This window comes from Chanodichthys erythropterus, chromosome 14 (genome assembly GCF_024489055.1).
Source record: "Chanodichthys erythropterus isolate Z2021 chromosome 14, ASM2448905v1, whole genome shotgun sequence".
Taxonomy (NCBI): Eukaryota; Metazoa; Chordata; class Actinopteri; order Cypriniformes; family Xenocyprididae; genus Chanodichthys; species Chanodichthys erythropterus.
This window is the reverse complement of record NC_090234.1, coordinates 11491906-11511756: the sequence shown is the minus strand read 5'-3', so window position 1 is coordinate 11511756 and position 19851 is coordinate 11491906. Positions and strand designations below refer to the sequence as shown.

The window sequence follows — 19851 nt, the reverse complement described above, 5'->3', positions numbered from 1 at the left end:
CAAATATCTGCCAGTGGGGTCAGAAAAATAAACTTCATTCAAAAGGAAAATAAGATTATTTTTCCAAGCCCACTGGCAGAAAAATTGCCCTTTCAAAAGCTTCCCATGGATTTACAGCAGGACCAATAGAGCGAATTCAGGCCTCTTTTTGGAACATGAATTCATTTAAAATGTGCGAGAATCGTCTGTCTCAGCCGTATGTTTTCTCAGGCCACAGAAAATCCCTGGAGAGGAATTCCAGTCTTGAGTTTCTCCGGGATCTTGTTTATTTTCCCTGAATTTTTTCTTCTCTCTCACCTACATGACAGAAACTTGAGAGAAGCTGCACAAAGTCACAAAGCTTTGCTTTCAGTAGACGCAAGAACACCATGGAGGAAACATCAGAAAAAGCTCCTGTTGAGGTAGATGACGTTCACTTTTATCTCTAAACATGACATTGCTTCACATTATAACTCTATCATACTTGATCTATGTCTATATATGTTCTGAATAAGGCTTACAGTAGCGTGAGCTTGAAGCCCAGAGGGTTTATGCGTCTCAGGAGGACGGCGGTCGTCGCCTTCATCGCCGGAGCCGTACTGCTGCTGTTTGGAGGCATTGGAGCTTTTTACTTGTGGAAAGTCACTGAAAAAGAAGTAGGTAGTGTCTCTTACACCGGGACAGCATTCTGGATCAAAATTAGTGCAACAGTGGTTCAGCTTTTCAGCACTTTTGGGAGAGTCTATCAAATTCTGCACCAGGTCCAATCAATCAAAGCAGTGAAATCAAGGTGGAAATACAGAATTTACTGTGGAAACAAAGATGCCGCTGTGTAATGATGAAAACCTTTTTACACTGGACTATTTGTTCTTCTCAATGTGCAGCAAATTGTTCTGTGTTTTGGGTGTAATTTGCATTCACGCAGTCATGGGGGGAATCCTGTAACGCTGCTGTATTTTTAATATTCTGCGTTGCATAATCACCCAGCGCACCGTTTTTGCCCATTGCGCTCTAGAACTGCATCCTGATGCAATAGTGCAGACGTGTCGATATTTAAAGCACACATGCAATGAGTTTGAGCCTGAATATTTAAATTGCAGTTTGTCTCAGCAAAGTGTCAGGAATGATCAATAAAGCAGGCTGCGTTGTGTTTGCATTTGCAGCCATTGATTTCAGGCACCTCTGGAATTTCAAAAAATCCGGCAGGTTAAAGACGGCAAACAAAGAGGTCTGTGTGCTGGGTTATAATCACGCAGTGTGAACAGAGCAAACAGATCAGCAGGCATCGCTTCCTGACAGAAACATAAATGGCCAGTCAGCAGTCGAGCTGGACCCTTGAGCAAACGACCTGTACAAGAATATTACGTTTCATATGGATTAAAGCAGTGGTTCTTAACTATGTTAAAAACTGTGCAAAACAAAGCATGTATTATTATAGCAATTATTATTTACTTAGCTGTTTATTTTCATTCATTTAGCCAATAATTCGCACACTTGGAAGCGTTTTCTCCTCCCTTTGACAACTTGGTTTTCTGTCTAAGTTTTGTATGTTGGTGTCGACAGGCGATCAGTGCTCACTACAGTAGGAACATAGATATAAAGATGATAGAGGAAGATTCCGGTGCTGGAGAAGGGAAAATTGTGGAAGTTCAAGACTTTAAAGCTGTGAGTAGCACATAATAAACCTGTTCATCATATTTCAGGGCTATTCATGAAATAACAGCATCATTTTTCTGGACTCTTTCACAGGGCATCACAGCTGTCAAGTTTCCTGGAAAAGAGAAGTGTTACATCAAATCACAAGTCAGAACTGAACTTTCTGAGGTGAGAACTGCCATCATCACCATTATGTGTCATTCTACATATTAGTATCATTGAAGTATAATCAATTATCATTCATTAACTATAAAAGCCGTCAGTTTTTCTGCACATTTAGAGGCTGTTTTGGCCACAGCAGAAGTATTTCACTTTGATAAAATATAATTGAAATTGACATCTAAAAATAGCCCTGCAGAAATTAATCTACATGTTCATCATGTTTCATAAATCGACATCTACATGAGGTAAATGAGATATTTGATTAAATGAGGATAAAAACCTTAATCGAGCTAAATGAAAGGTAATTAGCTGTAATTGTGCCTACAGATAAACCTTCTCATAGAACTTCACATATTTTATCATCTTAAAATGTTTACTTGCAGCTGAAGTGTGTAATTTCGACACCTTTAGCATCACTAAACAGAATTTCATACAGGTTTCCTAACCACACCCCATCTGCTGTCTTTCAAACAGGTAGTCCAGCCCCAAACTCATTGGTTGAGCCAATGCTTTTATGCAAGGAGCACACAACAATAACTATAACAATAACTATAACTACTAGCATCCACACCAACGCACAGTATCGTTGGAGTAATTGGCGTGCCAACTGTAAAAACTTTCCGACATGCCCCCTACCTTTCAGACACGCCCAGTACCTTTTAGCACGCCCAGTACTTTTCAGACACACCCATTACCTTTCAGACACACCCACTACATTTCAGACACGCCCACTACATTTCAGCACGCCCCCTACCTTTCAGACACGCCCAGTACCTTTTAGCATGCCCACTACTTTTCACACACCCATTACCTTTCAGTCACGCCCACTACCTTTCAGACACGCCCATTATCTTTCAGCATGCCCACTACCTTTCGGCACATCCCCTACCTTTCAGCACCCCCCCTAACTTTTGACACGCCCACTATCTTTCAGCACCCCCCCTAACTTTTGACACGCCCACTATCTTTCAGCACCCCCCTACCTTTTGACACGCCCACTATCTTTCAGCACCCCCCCTAACTTTTGACACGCCCACTATCTTTCAGCACCCCCCCCAACTTTTGACACCCCCAACTATCTTTCAGCACCCCCTAACTTTTGACACGCCCACTATCTTTCAGCACCCCCCTAACTTTTGACACGCCCACTATCTTTCAGCACCCCCCCTAACTTTTTACACGCCCACTATCTTTCAGCACCCCCCCTAACTTTTGACACCCCCAACTATCTTTCAGCACCCCCCCTAACTTTTGACACCCCAACTATCTTTCAGCACCCCCCCTAACTTTTGACACGCCCACTATCTTTCAGCACCCCTAACTTTTGACACGCCCACTATCTTTCAGCACCCCCCCTAACTTTTGACACGCCCACTATCTTTCAGCACCCCCCCTAACTTTTGACACCCCCAACTATCTTTCAGCACCCCCTAACTTTTGACACGCCCACTATCTTTCAGCACCCCCCCTAACTTTTGACACGCCCACTATCTTTCAGCACCCCCCCCAACTTTTGACACCCCCAACTATCTTTCAGCACCCCCTAACTTTTGACACGCCCACTATCTTTCAGCACCCCCCCTAATTTTTGACACCCCCAACTATCTTTCAGCACCCCCTAACTTTTGACACGCCCACTATCTTTCAGCACCCCTAACTTTTGACACGCCCACTATCTTTCAGCACCCCCCCTAACTTCTGACACCCCCAACTATCTTTCATCACCCCCCCTAACTTTTGACACCCCAACTATCTTTCAGCACCCCCCCTAACTTTTGACACGCCCACTATCTTTCAGCACCCCCCCTAACTTTTGACACCCCCAACTATCTTTCAGCCCCCCCTAACTTTTGACACGCCCACTATCTTTCAGCACCCCCCTAACTTTTGACACCCCCAACTATCTTTCAGCACCCCCTACCTTTTGACACGCCCACTATCTTTCAGCACCCCTAACTTTTGACACGCCCACTATCTTTCAGCACCCCTAACTTTTGACACGCCCACTATCTTTCAGCACCCCCTACTTTTTGAAACGCCCAATTTCTTTCCGCACCCCCCTAACTTTTGACACGCCCACTATCTTTCAGCACCCCCTAACTTTTGACACGCCCACTATCTTTCAGCACCCCTAACTTTTGACACCCCAACTATCTTTCAGCACCCCTAACTTTTGACACGCCCACTATCTTTCAGCACCCCCTTAACTTTTGACACCCCCAACTATCTTTCAGCACCCCCTAACTTTTGACACGCCCACTATCTTTCAGCACCCCCCTAACTTTTGACACCCCCAACTATCTTTCAGCACCCCCTACCTTTTGACACGCCCACTATCTTTCAGCACCCCCCCTAACTTTTGACACGCCCACTATCTTTCAGCACCCCTAACTTTTGACACGCCCACTATCTTTCAGCACCCCCTACCTTTGGACACGCCCACTATCTTTCAGCACCCCTAACTTTTGACACGCCCACTATCTTTCAGCACCCCCTAACTTTTGACACGCCCACTATCTTTCAGCACCCCTAACTTTTGACACGCCCACTATCTTTCAGCACCCCTAACTTTTGACACCCCCAACTATCTTTCAGCACCCCCTAACTTTTGACACGCCCACTATCTTTCAGCACCACGCATAACTTTTGACTAGCACAGTATTTTTCACCACCCAACTAACTTTTGACACGCCCACTATCTTTCAGCACCCCCCCTAACTTTTGACACGCCCACTATCTTTCAGCACCCCCCCTAACTTTTGACACGCCCACTATCTTTCAGCACCCCCCTAACTTTTGACACGCCCACTATCTTTCAGCACCCCCCCTAACTTTTGACACGCCCACTATCTTTCAACACCCCCTTAATTTTTGACACGCCCACTATCTTAATTTTTGACACGCCCACTATCTTTCAGCACCCCCCCTAACTTTTGACACGCCCACTATCTTTCAGCACCCCCCCTAACTTTTGACACCCCCAACTATCTTTCAGCACCCCCTAACTTTTGACACGCCCACTATCTTTCAGCACCCCCCTAACTTTTGACACGCCCACTATCTTTCAGCACCCCCCCTAACTTTTGACACGCCCACTATCTTTCAGCACCCCTAACTTTTGACACGCCCACTATCTTTCAGCACCCCTAACTTTTGACACCCCCAACTATCTTTCAGCACCCCTAACTTTTGACACGCCCACTATCTTTCAGCACCCCTAACTTTTGACACGCCCACTATCTTTCAGCACCCCCCCTAACTTTTGACACGCCCACTATCTTTCAGCACCCCTAACTTTTGACACGCCCACTATCTTTCAGCACCCCCTAACTTTTGACACGCCCACTATCTTTCAGCACCCCCCCTAACTTTTGACACGCCCACTATCTTTCAGCACCCCCCTAACTTTTGACACGCCCAACTATCTTTCAGCACCCCTAACTTTTGACACGCCCACTATCTTTCAGCACCCCCCCCTAACTTTTGACACGCCCACTATCTTTCAGCACCCCCCTAACTTTTGACACCCCCAACTATCTTTCAGCACCCCCTAACTTTTGACACGCCCAACTATCTTTCAGCACCCCTAACTTTTGACACGCCCACTATCTTTCAGCACCCCCTAACTTTTGACACGCCCACTATCTTTCAGCACCCCTAACTTTTGACACGCCCACTATCTTTCAGCACCCCCCTAACTTTTGACACGCCCACTATCTTTCAGCACCCCCTAACTTTTGACACGCCCACTATCTTTCAGCACCCCCCCTAACTTTTGACACGCCCACTATCTTTCAGCTATCCCCTAACTTTTGACACGCCCACTATCTTTCAGCACCCCCCCTAACTTTTGACACGCCCACTATCTTTCAGCACCCCCCTAACTTTTGACACGCCCACTATCTTTCAGCACCCCCTAACTTTTGACACGCCCACTATCTTTCAGCACCCCTAACTTTTGACACGCCCACTATCTTTCAGCACCCCCCCTAACTTTTGACACGCCCACTATCTTTCAGCACCCCCTAACTTTTGACACGCCCACTATCTTTCAGCACCCCTAACTTTTGACACGCCCACTATCTTTCAGCACCCCTAACTTTTGACACGCCCACTATCTTTCAGCACCCCCTAACTTTTGACACGCCCACTATCTTTCAGCACCCCCTAACTTTTGACACGCCCACTATCTTTCAGCACCCCCTAACTTTTGACACGCCCACTATCTTTCAGCACCCCCTAACTTTTGACACCCCCAACTATCTTTCAGCACCCCTAACTTTTGACACGCCCACTATCTTTCAGCACCCCCTAACTTTTGACACGCCCACTATCTTTCAGCACCCCCCCTAACTTTTGACACGCCCACTATCTTTCAGCACCCCCTAACTTTTGACACGCCCACTATCTTTCAGCACCCCCCTAACTTTTGACACGCCCACTATCTTTCAGCACCCCCACTAACTTTTGACACGCCCACTATCTTTCAGCACCCCCTAACTTTTGACACGCCCACTATCTTTCAGCACCCCCTAACTTTTGACACGCCCACTATCTTTCAGCACCCCTAACTTTTGACACGCCCACTATCTTTCAGCACCCCCTAACTTTTGACACGCCCACTATCTTTCAGCACCCCCCTAACTTTTGACACGCCCACTATCTTTCAGCACCCCCACTAACTTTTGACACGCCCACTATCTTTCAGCACCCCCCCTAACTTTTGACACGCCCACTATCTTTCAGCACCCCCTTTAACTTTTGACACGCCCACTATCTTTCAGCACCCCCCTAACTTTTGACACGCCCACTATCTTTCAGCACCCCCTAACTTTTGACACGCCCACTATCTTTCAGCACCCCCCTAACTTTTGACACGCCCACTATCTTTCAGCACCCCCTAACTTTTGACACGCCCACTATCTTTCAGCACCCCTAACTTTTGACACGCCCACTATCTTTCAGCCCCCCCCTAACTTTTGGCACGCCCACTATCTTTCAGCACCCCTAACTTTTGACACGCCCACTATCTTTCAGCACCCCCCTAACTTTTGACACGCCCACTATCTTTCAGCACCCCCCCCTAACTTTTGACACGCCCACTATCTTTCAGCACCCCCTTTAACTTTTGACACGCCCACTATCTTTCAGCACCCCTAACTTTTGACACGCCCACTATCTTTCAGCACCCCCCTAACTTTTGACACGCCCACTATCTTTCAGCACCCCCCCTAACTTTTGACACGCCCACTATCTTTCAGCACCCCCACTAACTTTTGACACGCCCACTATCTTTCAGCACCCCCTTAATTTTGACACGCCCACTATCTTTCAGCACCCCCTAACTTTTGACACGCCCACTATCTTTCAGCACCCCTAATTTGTGACACGCCCACTATCTTTCAGCACCCCCCCCCTAACTTTTGACACGCCCACTATCTTTCAGCACCCCCTAACTTTTGACAGGCCCACTTTGTTTCGGCACACCACTAACTTTTGACACTCCCACTATCTTTCAGCACCCCCCCTAACTTTTGACACGCCCACTATCTTTCAGCACCCCCCTAACTTTTGACACGCCCAATATCTTTCAGCAACCCCCCTAACTTTTGACACGCCCACTATCTTTCAGCACCCCCTAACTTTTGACACGCCCACTATCTTTCAGCACCCCCCTAACTTTTGACACGCCCACTATCTTTCAGCACCCCCTAACTTTTGACACGCCCACTATCTTTCAGCACCCCTAACTTTTGACACGCCCACTATCTTTCATCACCCCCTAACTTTTGACACGCCCACTATCTTTCAGCACCCCCCTAACTTTTGACACGCCCACTATCTTTCAGCACCCCCTATAACTTTTGACACGCCCACTATCTTTCAGCACCCCTAACTTTTGACACGCCCACTATCTTTCAGCACCCCCCCCTAACTTTTGACACGCCCACTATCTTTCAGCACCCCTAACTTTTGACACGCCCACTATCTTTCAGCACCCCCCTAACTTTTGACACGCCCACTATCTTTCAGCACCCCTAACTTTTGACACGCCCACTATCTTTCAGCACCCCTAACTTTTGACACGCCCACTATCTTTCAGCACCCCCTAACTTTTGACACGCCCACTATCTTTCAGCACCCCCCTAATTTTTGACACGCCCACTATCTTTCAGCACCCCCCTAACTTTTGACACGCCCGCAATCTTTCAGCACCCCTAACTTTTGACACGCCCACTATCTTTCAGCACCCCCTAACTTTTGACACGCCCACTATCTTTCAGCACCCCCCCTAACTTTTGACACGCCCACTATCTTTCAGCACCCCCCTAACTTTTGACACGCCCACTATCTTTCAGCACCCCTAACTTTTGACACGCCCACTATCTTTCAGCACCCCTAACTTTTGACACGCCCACTATCTTTCAGCACCCCCCTAACTTTTGACACGCCCACTATCTTTCAGCACCCCTAACTTTTGACACGCCCACTATCTTTCAGCACCCCCTAACTTTTGACACGCCCACTATCTTTCAGCACCCCCCTAACTTTTGACACGCCCACTATCTTTCAGCACCCCCTAACTTTTGACACGCCCACTATCTTTCAGCACCCCTAACTTTTGACACGCCCACTATCTTTCAGCACCCCCTAACTTTTGACACGCCCACTATCTTTCAGCACTCCCCTAACTTTTGACACGCCCACTATCTTTCAGCACCCCTAACTTTTGACACGCCCACTATCTTTCAGCACCCCCTAACTTTTGACACGCCCACTATCTTTCAGCACCCCCTAACTTTTGACACGCCCACTATCTTTCAGCACCCCCCTAAATTTTGACACGCCCACTATCTTTCAGCACCCCTAACTTTTGACACGCCCACTATCTTTCAGCACCCCCTAACTTTTGACACGCCCACTATCTTTCAGCACCCCCCTAACTTTTGACACGCCCACTATCTTTCAGCACCCCCCAAACGTTTGAAACGCCCACTATCATTAAGCACCCCTAACTTTTGACACGCCCACTATCTTTCAGCACCCCTAACTTTTGACACGCCCACTATCTTTCAGCACCCCCCTAACTTTTGACACGCCCACTATCTTTCAGCACCCCCTAACTTTTGACACGCCCACTATCTTTCAGCACCCCTAACTTTTGACACGCCCACTATCTTTCAGCACCCCCCTAACTTTTGACACGCCCACTATCTTTCAGCACCCCCTAACTTTTGACACGCCCACTATCTTTCAGCACCCCCCTAACTTTTGACACGCCCACTATCTTTCAGCACCCCCCTAACTTTTGACACGCCCACTATCTTTCAGCACCCCTAACTTTTGACACGCCCACTATCTTTCAGCACCCCCTAACTTTTGACACGCCCACTATCTTTCAGCACCCCTAACTTTTGACACGCCCACTATCTTTCAGCACCCCCTAACTTTTGACACGCCCACTATCTTTCAGCACCCCCTAACTTTTGACACGCCCACTATCTTTCAGCACCCCTAACTTTTGACACGCCCACTATCTTTCAGCACCCCCTAACTTTTGACACGCCCCACTATCTTTCAGCACCCCTAACTTTTGACACGCCCACTATCTTTCAGCACCCCCTAACTTTTGACACGCCCACTATCTTTCAGCACCCCCTAACTTTTGACACGCCCACTATCTTTCAGCACCCCCTAACTTTTGACACGCCCACTATCTTTCAGCACCCCCTAACTTTTGACACGCCCACTATCTTTCAGCACCCCCTAACTTTTGACACGCCCACTATCTTTCAGCACCCCTAACTTTTGACACGCCCACTATCTTTCAGCACCCCCCTAACTTTTGACACGCCCACTATCTTTCAGCACCCCCTAACTTTTGACACGCCCACTATCTTTCAGCACCCCTAACTTTTGACACGCCCACTATCTTTCAGCACCCCCCCTAACTTTTGACACGCCCACTATCTTTCAGCACCCCTAACTTTTGACACGCCCACTATCTTTCAGCACCCCTAACTTTTGTCACGCCCTCTATCTTTGAGCACCCCAACTTAATTTTGACATGCCCACTATCTTTCAGCACACCGCGTTACTTTTGACACGCCCACTATCTTTCAGCTTCCCACCTAACTTTTGACACGCCCACTATCTTTCAGCACCCCCCCTAACTTTTGACACGCCCACTATCTTTCAGCACCCCTAACTTTTGACACGCCCACTATCTTTCAGCACCCCTAACTTTTGACACGCCCACTATCTTTCAGCACCCCTAACTTTTGACACGCCCACTATCTTTCAGCACCCCCTAACTTTTGACACGCCCACTATCTTTCAGCACCCCTAACTTTTGACACGCCCACTATCTTTCAGCACCCCCCCTAACTTTTGACACGCCCACTATCTTTCAGCACCCCTAACTTTTGACACGCCCACTATCTTTCAGCACCCCTAACTTTTGACACGCCCACTATCTTTCAGCACCCCCCTAACTTTTGACACGCCCACTATCTTTCAGCACCCCCCTAACTTTTGACACGCCCACTATCTTTCAGCACCCCTAACTTTTGACACGCCCACTATCTTTCAGCACCCCCTAACTTTTGACACGCCCACTATCTTTCAGCACCCCTAACTTTTGACACGCCCACTATCTTTCAGCACCCCTAACTTTTGACACGCCCACTATCTTTCAGCACCCCTAACTTTTGACACGCCCACTATCTTTCAGCACCCCTAACTTTTGACACGCCCACTATCTTTCAGCACCCCCTAACTTTTGACACGCCCACTATCTTTCAGCACCCCTAACTTTTGACACGCCCACTATCTTTCAGCACCCCTAACTTTTGACACGCCCACTATCTTTCAGCACCCCCTAACTTTTGACACGCCCACTATCTTTCAGCACCCCTAACTTTTGACACGCCCACTATCTTTCAGCACCCCTAACTTTTGACACGCCCACTATCTTTCAGCACCCCTAACTTTTGACACCCCCAACTATCTTTCAGCACCCCCTAACTTTTGACACGCCCACTATCTTTCAGCACCCCTAACTTTTGACACGCCCAACTATCTTTCAGCACCCCCTAACTTTTGACACGCCCACTATCTTTCAGCACCCCCTAACTTTTGACACGCCCACTATCTTTCAGCACCCCTAACTTTTGACACGCCCACTATCTTTCAGCACCCCCTAACTTTTGACACGCCCACTATCTTTCAGCACCCCCTAAATTTTGACACGCCCACTATCTTTCAGCACCCCTAACTTTTGACACGCCCACTATCTTTCAGCACCCCTAACTTTTGACACGCCCACTATCTTTCAGCACCCCCCTAACTTTTGACACGCCCACTATCTTTCAGCACCCCCTAACTTTTGACACGCCCAACTATCTTTCAGCACCCCCTAACTTTTGACACGCCCACTATCTTTCAGCACCCCCTAACTTTTGACACGCCCACTATCTTTCAGCACCCCCCCCAACTTTTGACAGCCCACTCTCTGTTTGATCACCCCCTAACTTTTGACACGCCCACTATCTTTCAGCACCCCTAACTTTTGACACGCCCACTATCTTTCAGCACCCCCTAACTTTTGACACGCCCACTATCTTTCAGCACCCCTAACTTTTGACACACCCACTATCTTTCAGCACCCCTAACTTTTGACACGCCCACTATCTTTCAGCACCCCTAACTTTTGACACGCCCACTATCTTTCAGCACCCCTAACTTTTGACACGCCCACTATCTTTCAGCACCCCTAACTTTTGACACGCCCACTATCTTTCAGCACCCCTAACTTTTGACACGCCCACTATCTTTCAGCACCCCCTTTAACTTTTGACACGCCCACTATCTTTCAGCACCCCCTAACTTTTGACACGCCCACTATCTTTCAGCACCCCCCTAACTTTTGACACGCCCACTATCTTTCAGCACCCCCCTAACTTTTGACACGCCCACTATCTTTCAGCACCCCCCCTAACTTTTGACACGCCCACTATCTTTCAGCACCCCCCCCCTAACTTTTGACACGCCCACTATCTTTCAGCACCCCCCCTAACTTTTGACACGCCCACTATCTTTCAGCACCCCCTAACTTTTGACACGCCCACTATCTTTCAGCACCCCCCCTAACTTTTGACACGCCCACTATCTTTCAGCACCCCCCCTAACTTTTGACACGCCCACTATCTTTCAGCAACCCTGATATGTTTTGACACGCCCACTATCTTTCAGCACCCCCCCTAACTTTTGACACGCCCACTATCTTTCAGCACCCCCCCTAACTTTTGACACGCCCACTATCTTTCAGCACCCCCTTTAACTTTTGACACGCCCACTATCTTTCAGCACCCCCCTAACTTTTGACACGCCCACTATCTTTCAGCACCCCTAACTTTTGACACGCCCACTATCTTTCAGCACCCCCTAACTTTTGACACGCCCACTATCTTTCAGCACCCCTAACTTTTGACACGCCCACTATCTTTCAGCACCCCTAACTTTTGACACGCCCACTATCTTTCAGCACCCCTAACTTTTGACACGCCCACTATCTTTCAGCACCCCCTAACTTTTGACACGCCCACTATCTTTCAGCACCCCTAACTATTGACACGCCCACTATCTTTCAGAACCCCCCTAACTTTTGACACGCCCACTATATTTCAGCACCCCTAACTTTTGACACGCCCACTATCTTTCAGCACCCCCTTTAACTTTTGACACGCCCACTATCTTTCAGCACCCCCCCTAACTTTTGACAGGCCCACTATCTTTCAGCACCCCTAACTTTTGACACGCCCACTATCTTTCAGCACCCCCTAACTTTTGACACGCCCACTATCTTTCAGCACCCCCCTAACTTTTGACACGCCCACTATCTTTCAGCACCCCTAACTTTTGACAAGCCCACTTTCTTTCAGCACCCCCCTAACTTTTGACACGCCCACTATCTTTCAGCACCCCCTTTAACTTTTGACACGCCCACTATCTTTCAGCACCCCCCTAACTTTTGACACTCCCACTATCTTTCAGAGCCCCCTAACTTTTGACACGCCCACTATCTTTCAGCACCCCTAACTTTTGACACGCCCACTATCTTTCAGCACCCCCCTAACTTTTGACACGCCCACTATCTTTCAGCACCCCCCTAACTTTTGACACGCCCACTATCTTTCAGCACTCCCCAAACATTTGACACCCCCACAATATTTCAGCACCCCCCTAACTTTTGACACGCCCACTATCTTTCAGCACCCCCTAACTTTTGACACGCCCACTATCTTTCAGCACCCCTATCTTTTGACACGCCCACTATCTTTCAGCACCCCCCCTAACTTTTGACACGCCCACTATCTTTCAGGACCCCCTAACTTTTGACACGCCCACTATCTTTCAGCACCCCTAACTTTTGACACGCCCACTATCTTTCAGCACCCCCTAACTTTTGACACGCCCACTATCTTTCAGCACCCCCTAACTTTTGACACGCCCACTATCTTTCAGCACCCCCCTAACTTTTGACACGCCCACTATCTTTCAGCACCCCCCCTAACTTTTGACACGCCCACTATCTTTCATCACCCCTAACTTTTGACACGCCCACTATCTTTCAGCACCCCTAACTTTTGACACGCCCACTATCTTTCAGCACCCCTAACTTTTGACACGCCCACTATCTTTCAGCACCCCTAACTTTTGACACGCCCACTATCTTTCAGCACCCCTAACTTTTGACACGCCCACTATCTTTCAGCACCCCCCAAAATTTTGACACGCCCACTATCTTTCAGCACCCCCTAACTTTTGACACGCCCACTATCTTTCAGCACCCCCCCTAACTTTTGACACGCCCACTATCTTTCAGCACCCCCCTAACTTTTGACACGCCCACTATCTTTCAGCACCCCCCCTAACTTTTGACACGCCCACTATCTTTCAGCACCCCCCCTAACTTTTGACACCGCTATCACGCACCCCTAACTATATCTTTCAGCACCCCCACTATCTTTCAGCACCCCTAACTTTGACACGCCCCCTATCTTTCAGCACCCCTAACTTTTGACACGCCCACTATCTTTCAGCACCCCCCTAACTTTTGACACGCCCACTATCTTTCAGCACCCCTAACTTTTGACACGCCCACTATCTTTCAGCACCCCTAACTTTTGACACGCCCACTATCTTTCAGCACCCCCTAACTTTTGACACGCCCACTATCTTTAAACTACCCCTTAACTTTTGACACGCCCACTATCTTTCAGCACCCCCCTAACTTTTGACACGCCCACTATCTTTCAGCACCCCCCTAACTTTTGACACGCCCACTATCTTTCAGCACCCCCCCTAACTTTTGACACGCCCACTATCTTTCAGCACCCCCTAACTTTTGACACGCCCACTATCTTTCAGCACCCCCCTAACTTTTGACACGCCCACTATCTTTCAGCACCCCTAACTTTTGACACGCCCACTATCTTTCAGCACCCCCCTAACTTTTGACACGCCCACTATCTTTCAGCACCCCCCTACCTTTTGTCACGCCCACTATCTTTCAGCACCCCCTTTAACTTTTGACACGCCCACTATCTTTCAGCACCCCCTTAACTTTTGACACGCCCACTATCTTTCAGCACCCCCCTAACTTTTGACACGCCCACTATCTTTCAGCACCCCCTAACTTTTGACACGCCCACTATCTTTCAGCACCCCTAACTTTTGACACGCCCACTATCTTTCAGCACCCCTAACTTTTGACACGCCCACTATCTTTCAGCACCCCCCTAACTTTTGACACGCCCACTATCTTTCAGCACCCCCTAACTTTTGACACGCCCACTATCTTTCAGCACCCCCTTTAACTTTTGACACGCCCACTATCTTTCAGCACCCCCCTAACTTTTGACACGCCCACTATCTTTCAGCACCCCCACTAACTTTTGACACGCCCACTATCTTTCAGCACCCCCCCTAACTTTTGACACGCCCACTATCTTTCAGCACCCCCCTAACTTTTGACACGCCCACTATCTTTCAGCACCCCCACTAACTTTTGACACGCCCACTATCTTTCAGCACCCCCTAACTTTTGACACGCCCACTATCTTTCAGCACCCCCCGAACTTTTGACACGCCCACTATCTTTCAGCACCCCCAATAACTTATTACACCCCCACTATCTTTCAGCACCCCCCTAACTTTTGACACGCCCACTATCTTTCAGCACCCCCCTAACTTTTGACACGCCCACTATCTTTCAGCACTCCCCTAACTTTTGACACGCCCACTATCTTTCAGCACCCCCTAACTTTTGACACGCCCACTATCTTTCAGCACCCCTCTAACTTTTGACACGCCCACTATCTTTCAGCACCCCCCTAACTTTTGACACGCCCACTATCTTTCAGCACCCCCTAACTTTTGACACGCCCACTATCTTTCAGCTCCCCCCTAACTTTTGACACGCCCACTATCTTTCAGCACCCCCTAACTTTTGACACGCCCACTATCTTTCAGCACCCCTAACTTTTGACACGCCCACTATCTTTCAGCACCCCTAACTTTTGACACGCCCACTATCTTTCAGCACCCCCCTTAACTTTTGACACGCCCACTATCTTTCAGCACCCCCTAACTTTTGACACGCCCACTATCTTTCAGCACCCCTAACTTTTGACACGCGCTCTATCTTTCAGCACCCCCTTTAACTTTTGACACGCCCACTATCTTTCAGCACCCCCCTAACTTTTGACACGCCCACTATCTTTCAGCACCCCTAACTTTTGACACGCCCACTATCTTTCAGCACCCCTAACTTTTGACACGCCCCCTATCTTTCAGCACCCCCCCTAACTTTTGACACGCCCAACATTTTTCACCACCCCCTAACTTTTGACACGCCCACTATCTTTCAGCACCCCCCCTAACTTTTGACACGCCCACTATCTTTCTGCACCCCCTAACTTTGGACACGCCCACTATCTTTCAGCACCCCCCTAACTTTTGACACGCCCACTATCTTTCAGCACCCCCCCTAACTTTTGACACGCCCACTATCTTTCAGCACCCCCCCTAACTTTTGACACCCCCAACTATCTTTCAGAACCCAGACTAACTTTTGACACGCCCACTATCTTTAAGCACCCCTAACTTTTGACACGCCCACTATCTTTCAGCACCCCTAACTTTTGACACGCCCACTATCTTTCAGCACCCCCTAACTTTTGACACGCCCACTATCTTTCAGCACCCCTAACTTTTGACACGCCCACTATCTTTCAGCACCCCTAACTTTTGACACGCCCACTATCTTTCAGCACCCCTAACTTTTGACACGCCCACTATCTTTCAGCACCCCCCTAACTTTTGACCCCCCACTATCTTTCAGCACCCCTAACTTTTGACACGCCCAACTTTCTTTCAGCACCCCCCTAACTTTTGACACGCCCACTATCTTTCAGCACCCCCCTAACTTTTGACACGCCCACTATCTTTCAGCACCCCCCCTAACTTTTGACACCCCCAACTATCTTTCAGCACCCCCCTAACTTTTGACACGCCCACTATCTTTCAGCACCCCCCTAACTTTTGACACCCCCAACTATCTTTCAGCACCCCCCCTAACTTTTGACACGCCCCCTATCTTTCAGCACCCCCCCTAACTTTTGACACGCCCACTATCTTTCAACACCCCCTTAATTTTTGACACGCCCACTATCTTTCAGCACCCCTAACTTTTGACACGCCCACTATCTTTCAGCACCCCCCCTAACTTTTGACACGCCCACTATCTTTCAGCACCCCCCCTAACTTTTGACACCCCCAACTATCTTTCAGCACCCCCTAACTTTTGACACGCCCACTATCTTTCAGCACCCCCCTAACTTTTGACACCCCCAACTATCTTTCAGCACCCCCTAACTTTTGACACGCCCACTATCTTTCAGCACCCCCCCTAACTTTTGACACCCCCAACTATCTTTCAGCACCCCCCCTAACTTTTGACACGCCCCCTATCTTTCAGCACCCCCCCTAACTTTTGACACGCCCACTATCTTTCAGCACCCCCCCTAACTTTTGACACGCCCCCTATCTTTCAGCACCCCCCCTAACTTTTGACACGCCCACTATCTTTCAACACCCCCTTAATTTTTGACAAGCCCACTATCTTTCAGCACCCCCCCTAACTTTTGACACCCCCAACTATCTTTCAGCACCCCCCTAACTTTTGACACGCCCAACTATCTTTCAGCACCCCCTAACTTTTGACACCCCCAACTATCTTTCAGCACCCCCCTAACTTTTGACACCCCCAACTATCTTTCAGCACCCCCCTAACTTTTGACACCCCCAACTATCTTTCAGCACCCCCCCTAACTTTTGACACGCCCACTATCTTTCAGCACCCCCCTAACTTTTGTCACGCCCACTATCTTTCAGCACCCCCCCTAACTTTTGACACGCCCCCTATCTTTCAGCACCCCCCCTAACTTTTGACACGCCCACTATCTTTCAGCACCCCCCCTAACTTTTGACACGCCCACTATCTTTCAGCACCCCCCTAACTTTTCAGACACTTCCACTACCTTTCGAGCTGTTTAAAGCATTTAATGTTAGTGTTTAAAAGGTAGGGGGCATATATATACATTATACATTATATATATATATATATATCTATATATATATCCACCCACATATATATACTCTGTATATATATATATATATATATATATATATATATATATATATATATATATATATATAAATATAAAATTTATACATAACTATATTACATTTATAAAACAAATCCATGCCTTTAAGCCTGGAAGAGGTAGAAGTTTTAGTTTTCAGTGTTCAATCATAAGTTGTTTTAATTTCCAATAGGAGGAAGACACTGTGGCAGTAAAATCTGAAGTGGCGTCTCTGGTTTGGATTGCATCTGAAGAACCACTGAAGGACAACAGTTTTCTGAGCCCTGAGATACTGAGATTCTGTGGAGATCTTCCCATTTACTGGCATCATCCTGCAAACGCCAGAGGTACTTCATATTTCCATTAAATAAACCAGCAAAACATGAAAAGCAATGATAAAGATCAAAGTAATGATAAAGTATTAATTTCTATACTGTACAATTGATAGTTTTGTATAAGCCATGTAATGTCATTCATCAAGCCACTCAAAGCACATAAACATGTTTTCAGATACAAATACGTTGAGCCCAGTGGGGATATTTAATGCAAATCAGAAGCACTAAATGCAGTTACACGGTGACCATGAAATTTGTGCATGAGGTCATTACCATCTAAAACTTAGCAATATCTCGCTCTTTAATGCTGCTTATCTTCATTCTCGGCTGTTTCTGAAGCACTGAGGAAGAGGAGAAGTGTGCCGCGGGTGAGACGGCAGAGTACAGGTGGATTAAACCGACAACAGGCGAGACGTCGAAACTCAACAAGTTCAGTCAGAGAGGAGGAACGGCCAGAGTACAACCCTGAGAATCCTTATCATGTGAGAAATGCCTTGATAATAATCATAAATGTTTCTTGAGCAGCAAATCATCATATCACAATGATTTCTGAAGGATCATGTGACCCTGAAGACTGGAGTAACGATGCTGAAAATTCAGCTTTGCTCTAGCAACTGATGCTTTCTTTAGCTTCCTAGTTAGAGTACCCGCCACCTATGCCAGCGTACCCGGGTTCAAACAGGAGGGGTTACACCTTCTTAACTCCATGCTCACCATCTCTTTCATCTCCTCTCTCCAGCAGAATCAGGAGGGTTCGGAGGGACACATGGTATTCGATCCCATGTTGGACCATCGTGGGATCTGCTGTGCCGAATGTCATCGCAGTTACACCCATTGCGAGCGAGTCTGCGAGCCACATGGGGGCTACTGGCCGTGGCCCTACAACTACCAAGGCTGTCGGCAGGTCTGCAGGGTCATCATGCCGTGCCGCTGGTGGGCGGCTCGTATGCTGGGTATCGTGTAAGGCCTGCGGTTTCTGGCTAAAGTCACAGCAGATCTGCCCTTAAAGTCTATATGAGCTATGATGAGGTATCAAAGCGACTCAAAGCTCCAGTGTAACCAACAAATGTCAGACATGGATGTGTTTTGATATACAAATAAACATAACTAGCACTAGTTGAGAATATGTAGAGTGTTTTTAGGACTATCAAAAGATGTTTTTTGAATGATATACACTTAAAGGTAACACTTTACTTAACTGCATTAGTTATAATGCTTCTACAGTATTTATTAATCTTAACGAATGTTAATTTCTACATTTACTAATACATTTTTAGATGTGTTAACATTAGTTAATGCATTGTGAGCTAACATGAATATATGCATTAACTTGCATTAAGAAAGATTAATAAATGCAGTGCAGTTAGTAGTTGGTTAATGCATTAATCAATGTTAACAAATTGTAAAGTGTAAAGCTTGTCCAACCAGTGTGTATGAAAACAGTCATTCATTTTGCAATTCTGTTTGGTACTGCAAGTGGCACAGAAATTAAATCTACAGTTTTACATGAACTTTATAAAAGTGAAATACATGAAATTTATAAAATGCAAACTGGAAAATACTCTTCTACAGCTTCCAGTTCATTAACAAGTTCTGAGTGGGATGAAACTAATATCATCTGGTGTCTCAGAGTTGCAACCTAATTTTTCGAAATCCTCTGCGTAGGCATTAATAACTCATTAAGCTTAGGCTTGGTTTGCTATGAAATAAATAAGATAACACGACAGTAATGGTTTGGCTAATCCATGAATTAACCCACTGCGATCTGCAAGGTTTAAAACACCTTCTGAGCTTTTCCTAAATGGTTTTAGTGTATGTCAACTTTTTGAAATGAAAAGCACATCACTTTGTATAGAAACATGTGAGAAATTGCCGATATTATATTTGTAGTGCACATGTACAGTATTAAAACACAGGCATTTTCACTCTTATGGACCCATAAATCTCTCTCATCATCTTAAACTAACATGAGTTCTGTGCTACTGTTGCTGAAAGAGTCACCTAAATAA

The 19851-nt window shown here is 47.1% G+C and overlaps 1 protein-coding gene across 1 annotated transcript; it reads left to right on the top strand.

Annotated features, from left to right (window-relative positions):
• Nucleotides 1-368: 368 nt before the first annotated feature.
• On the top strand, nt 369-18806 carry cnmd (chondromodulin). Its single transcript, XM_067410501.1, has 7 exons — nt 369-401; nt 495-635; nt 1543-1644; nt 1729-1803; nt 17701-17854; nt 18182-18324; nt 18582-18806. The coding sequence occupies exons 1-7, from the start codon at nt 369-371 to the stop codon at nt 18804-18806; spliced, it is 873 nt and encodes a 290-aa protein (XP_067266602.1).
• The last annotated feature ends 1045 nt before the right edge of the window (nt 18807-19851 follow it).

Bases quoted from the DNA above. Each gene is read 5' to 3' on its own strand.
- cnmd (XM_067410501.1), top strand. From the start codon at position 369: ATGGAGGAAACATCAGAAAAAGCTCCTGTTGAG. The intron at 402-494 runs GTAGATGACGTT...GTTCTGAATAAG, and splicing joins CAGAAAAAGCTCCTGTTGAG to GCTTACAGTAGCGTGAGCTT. The intron at 636-1,542 runs GTAGGTAGTGTC...TGGTGTCGACAG, and splicing joins GGAAAGTCACTGAAAAAGAA to GCGATCAGTGCTCACTACAG.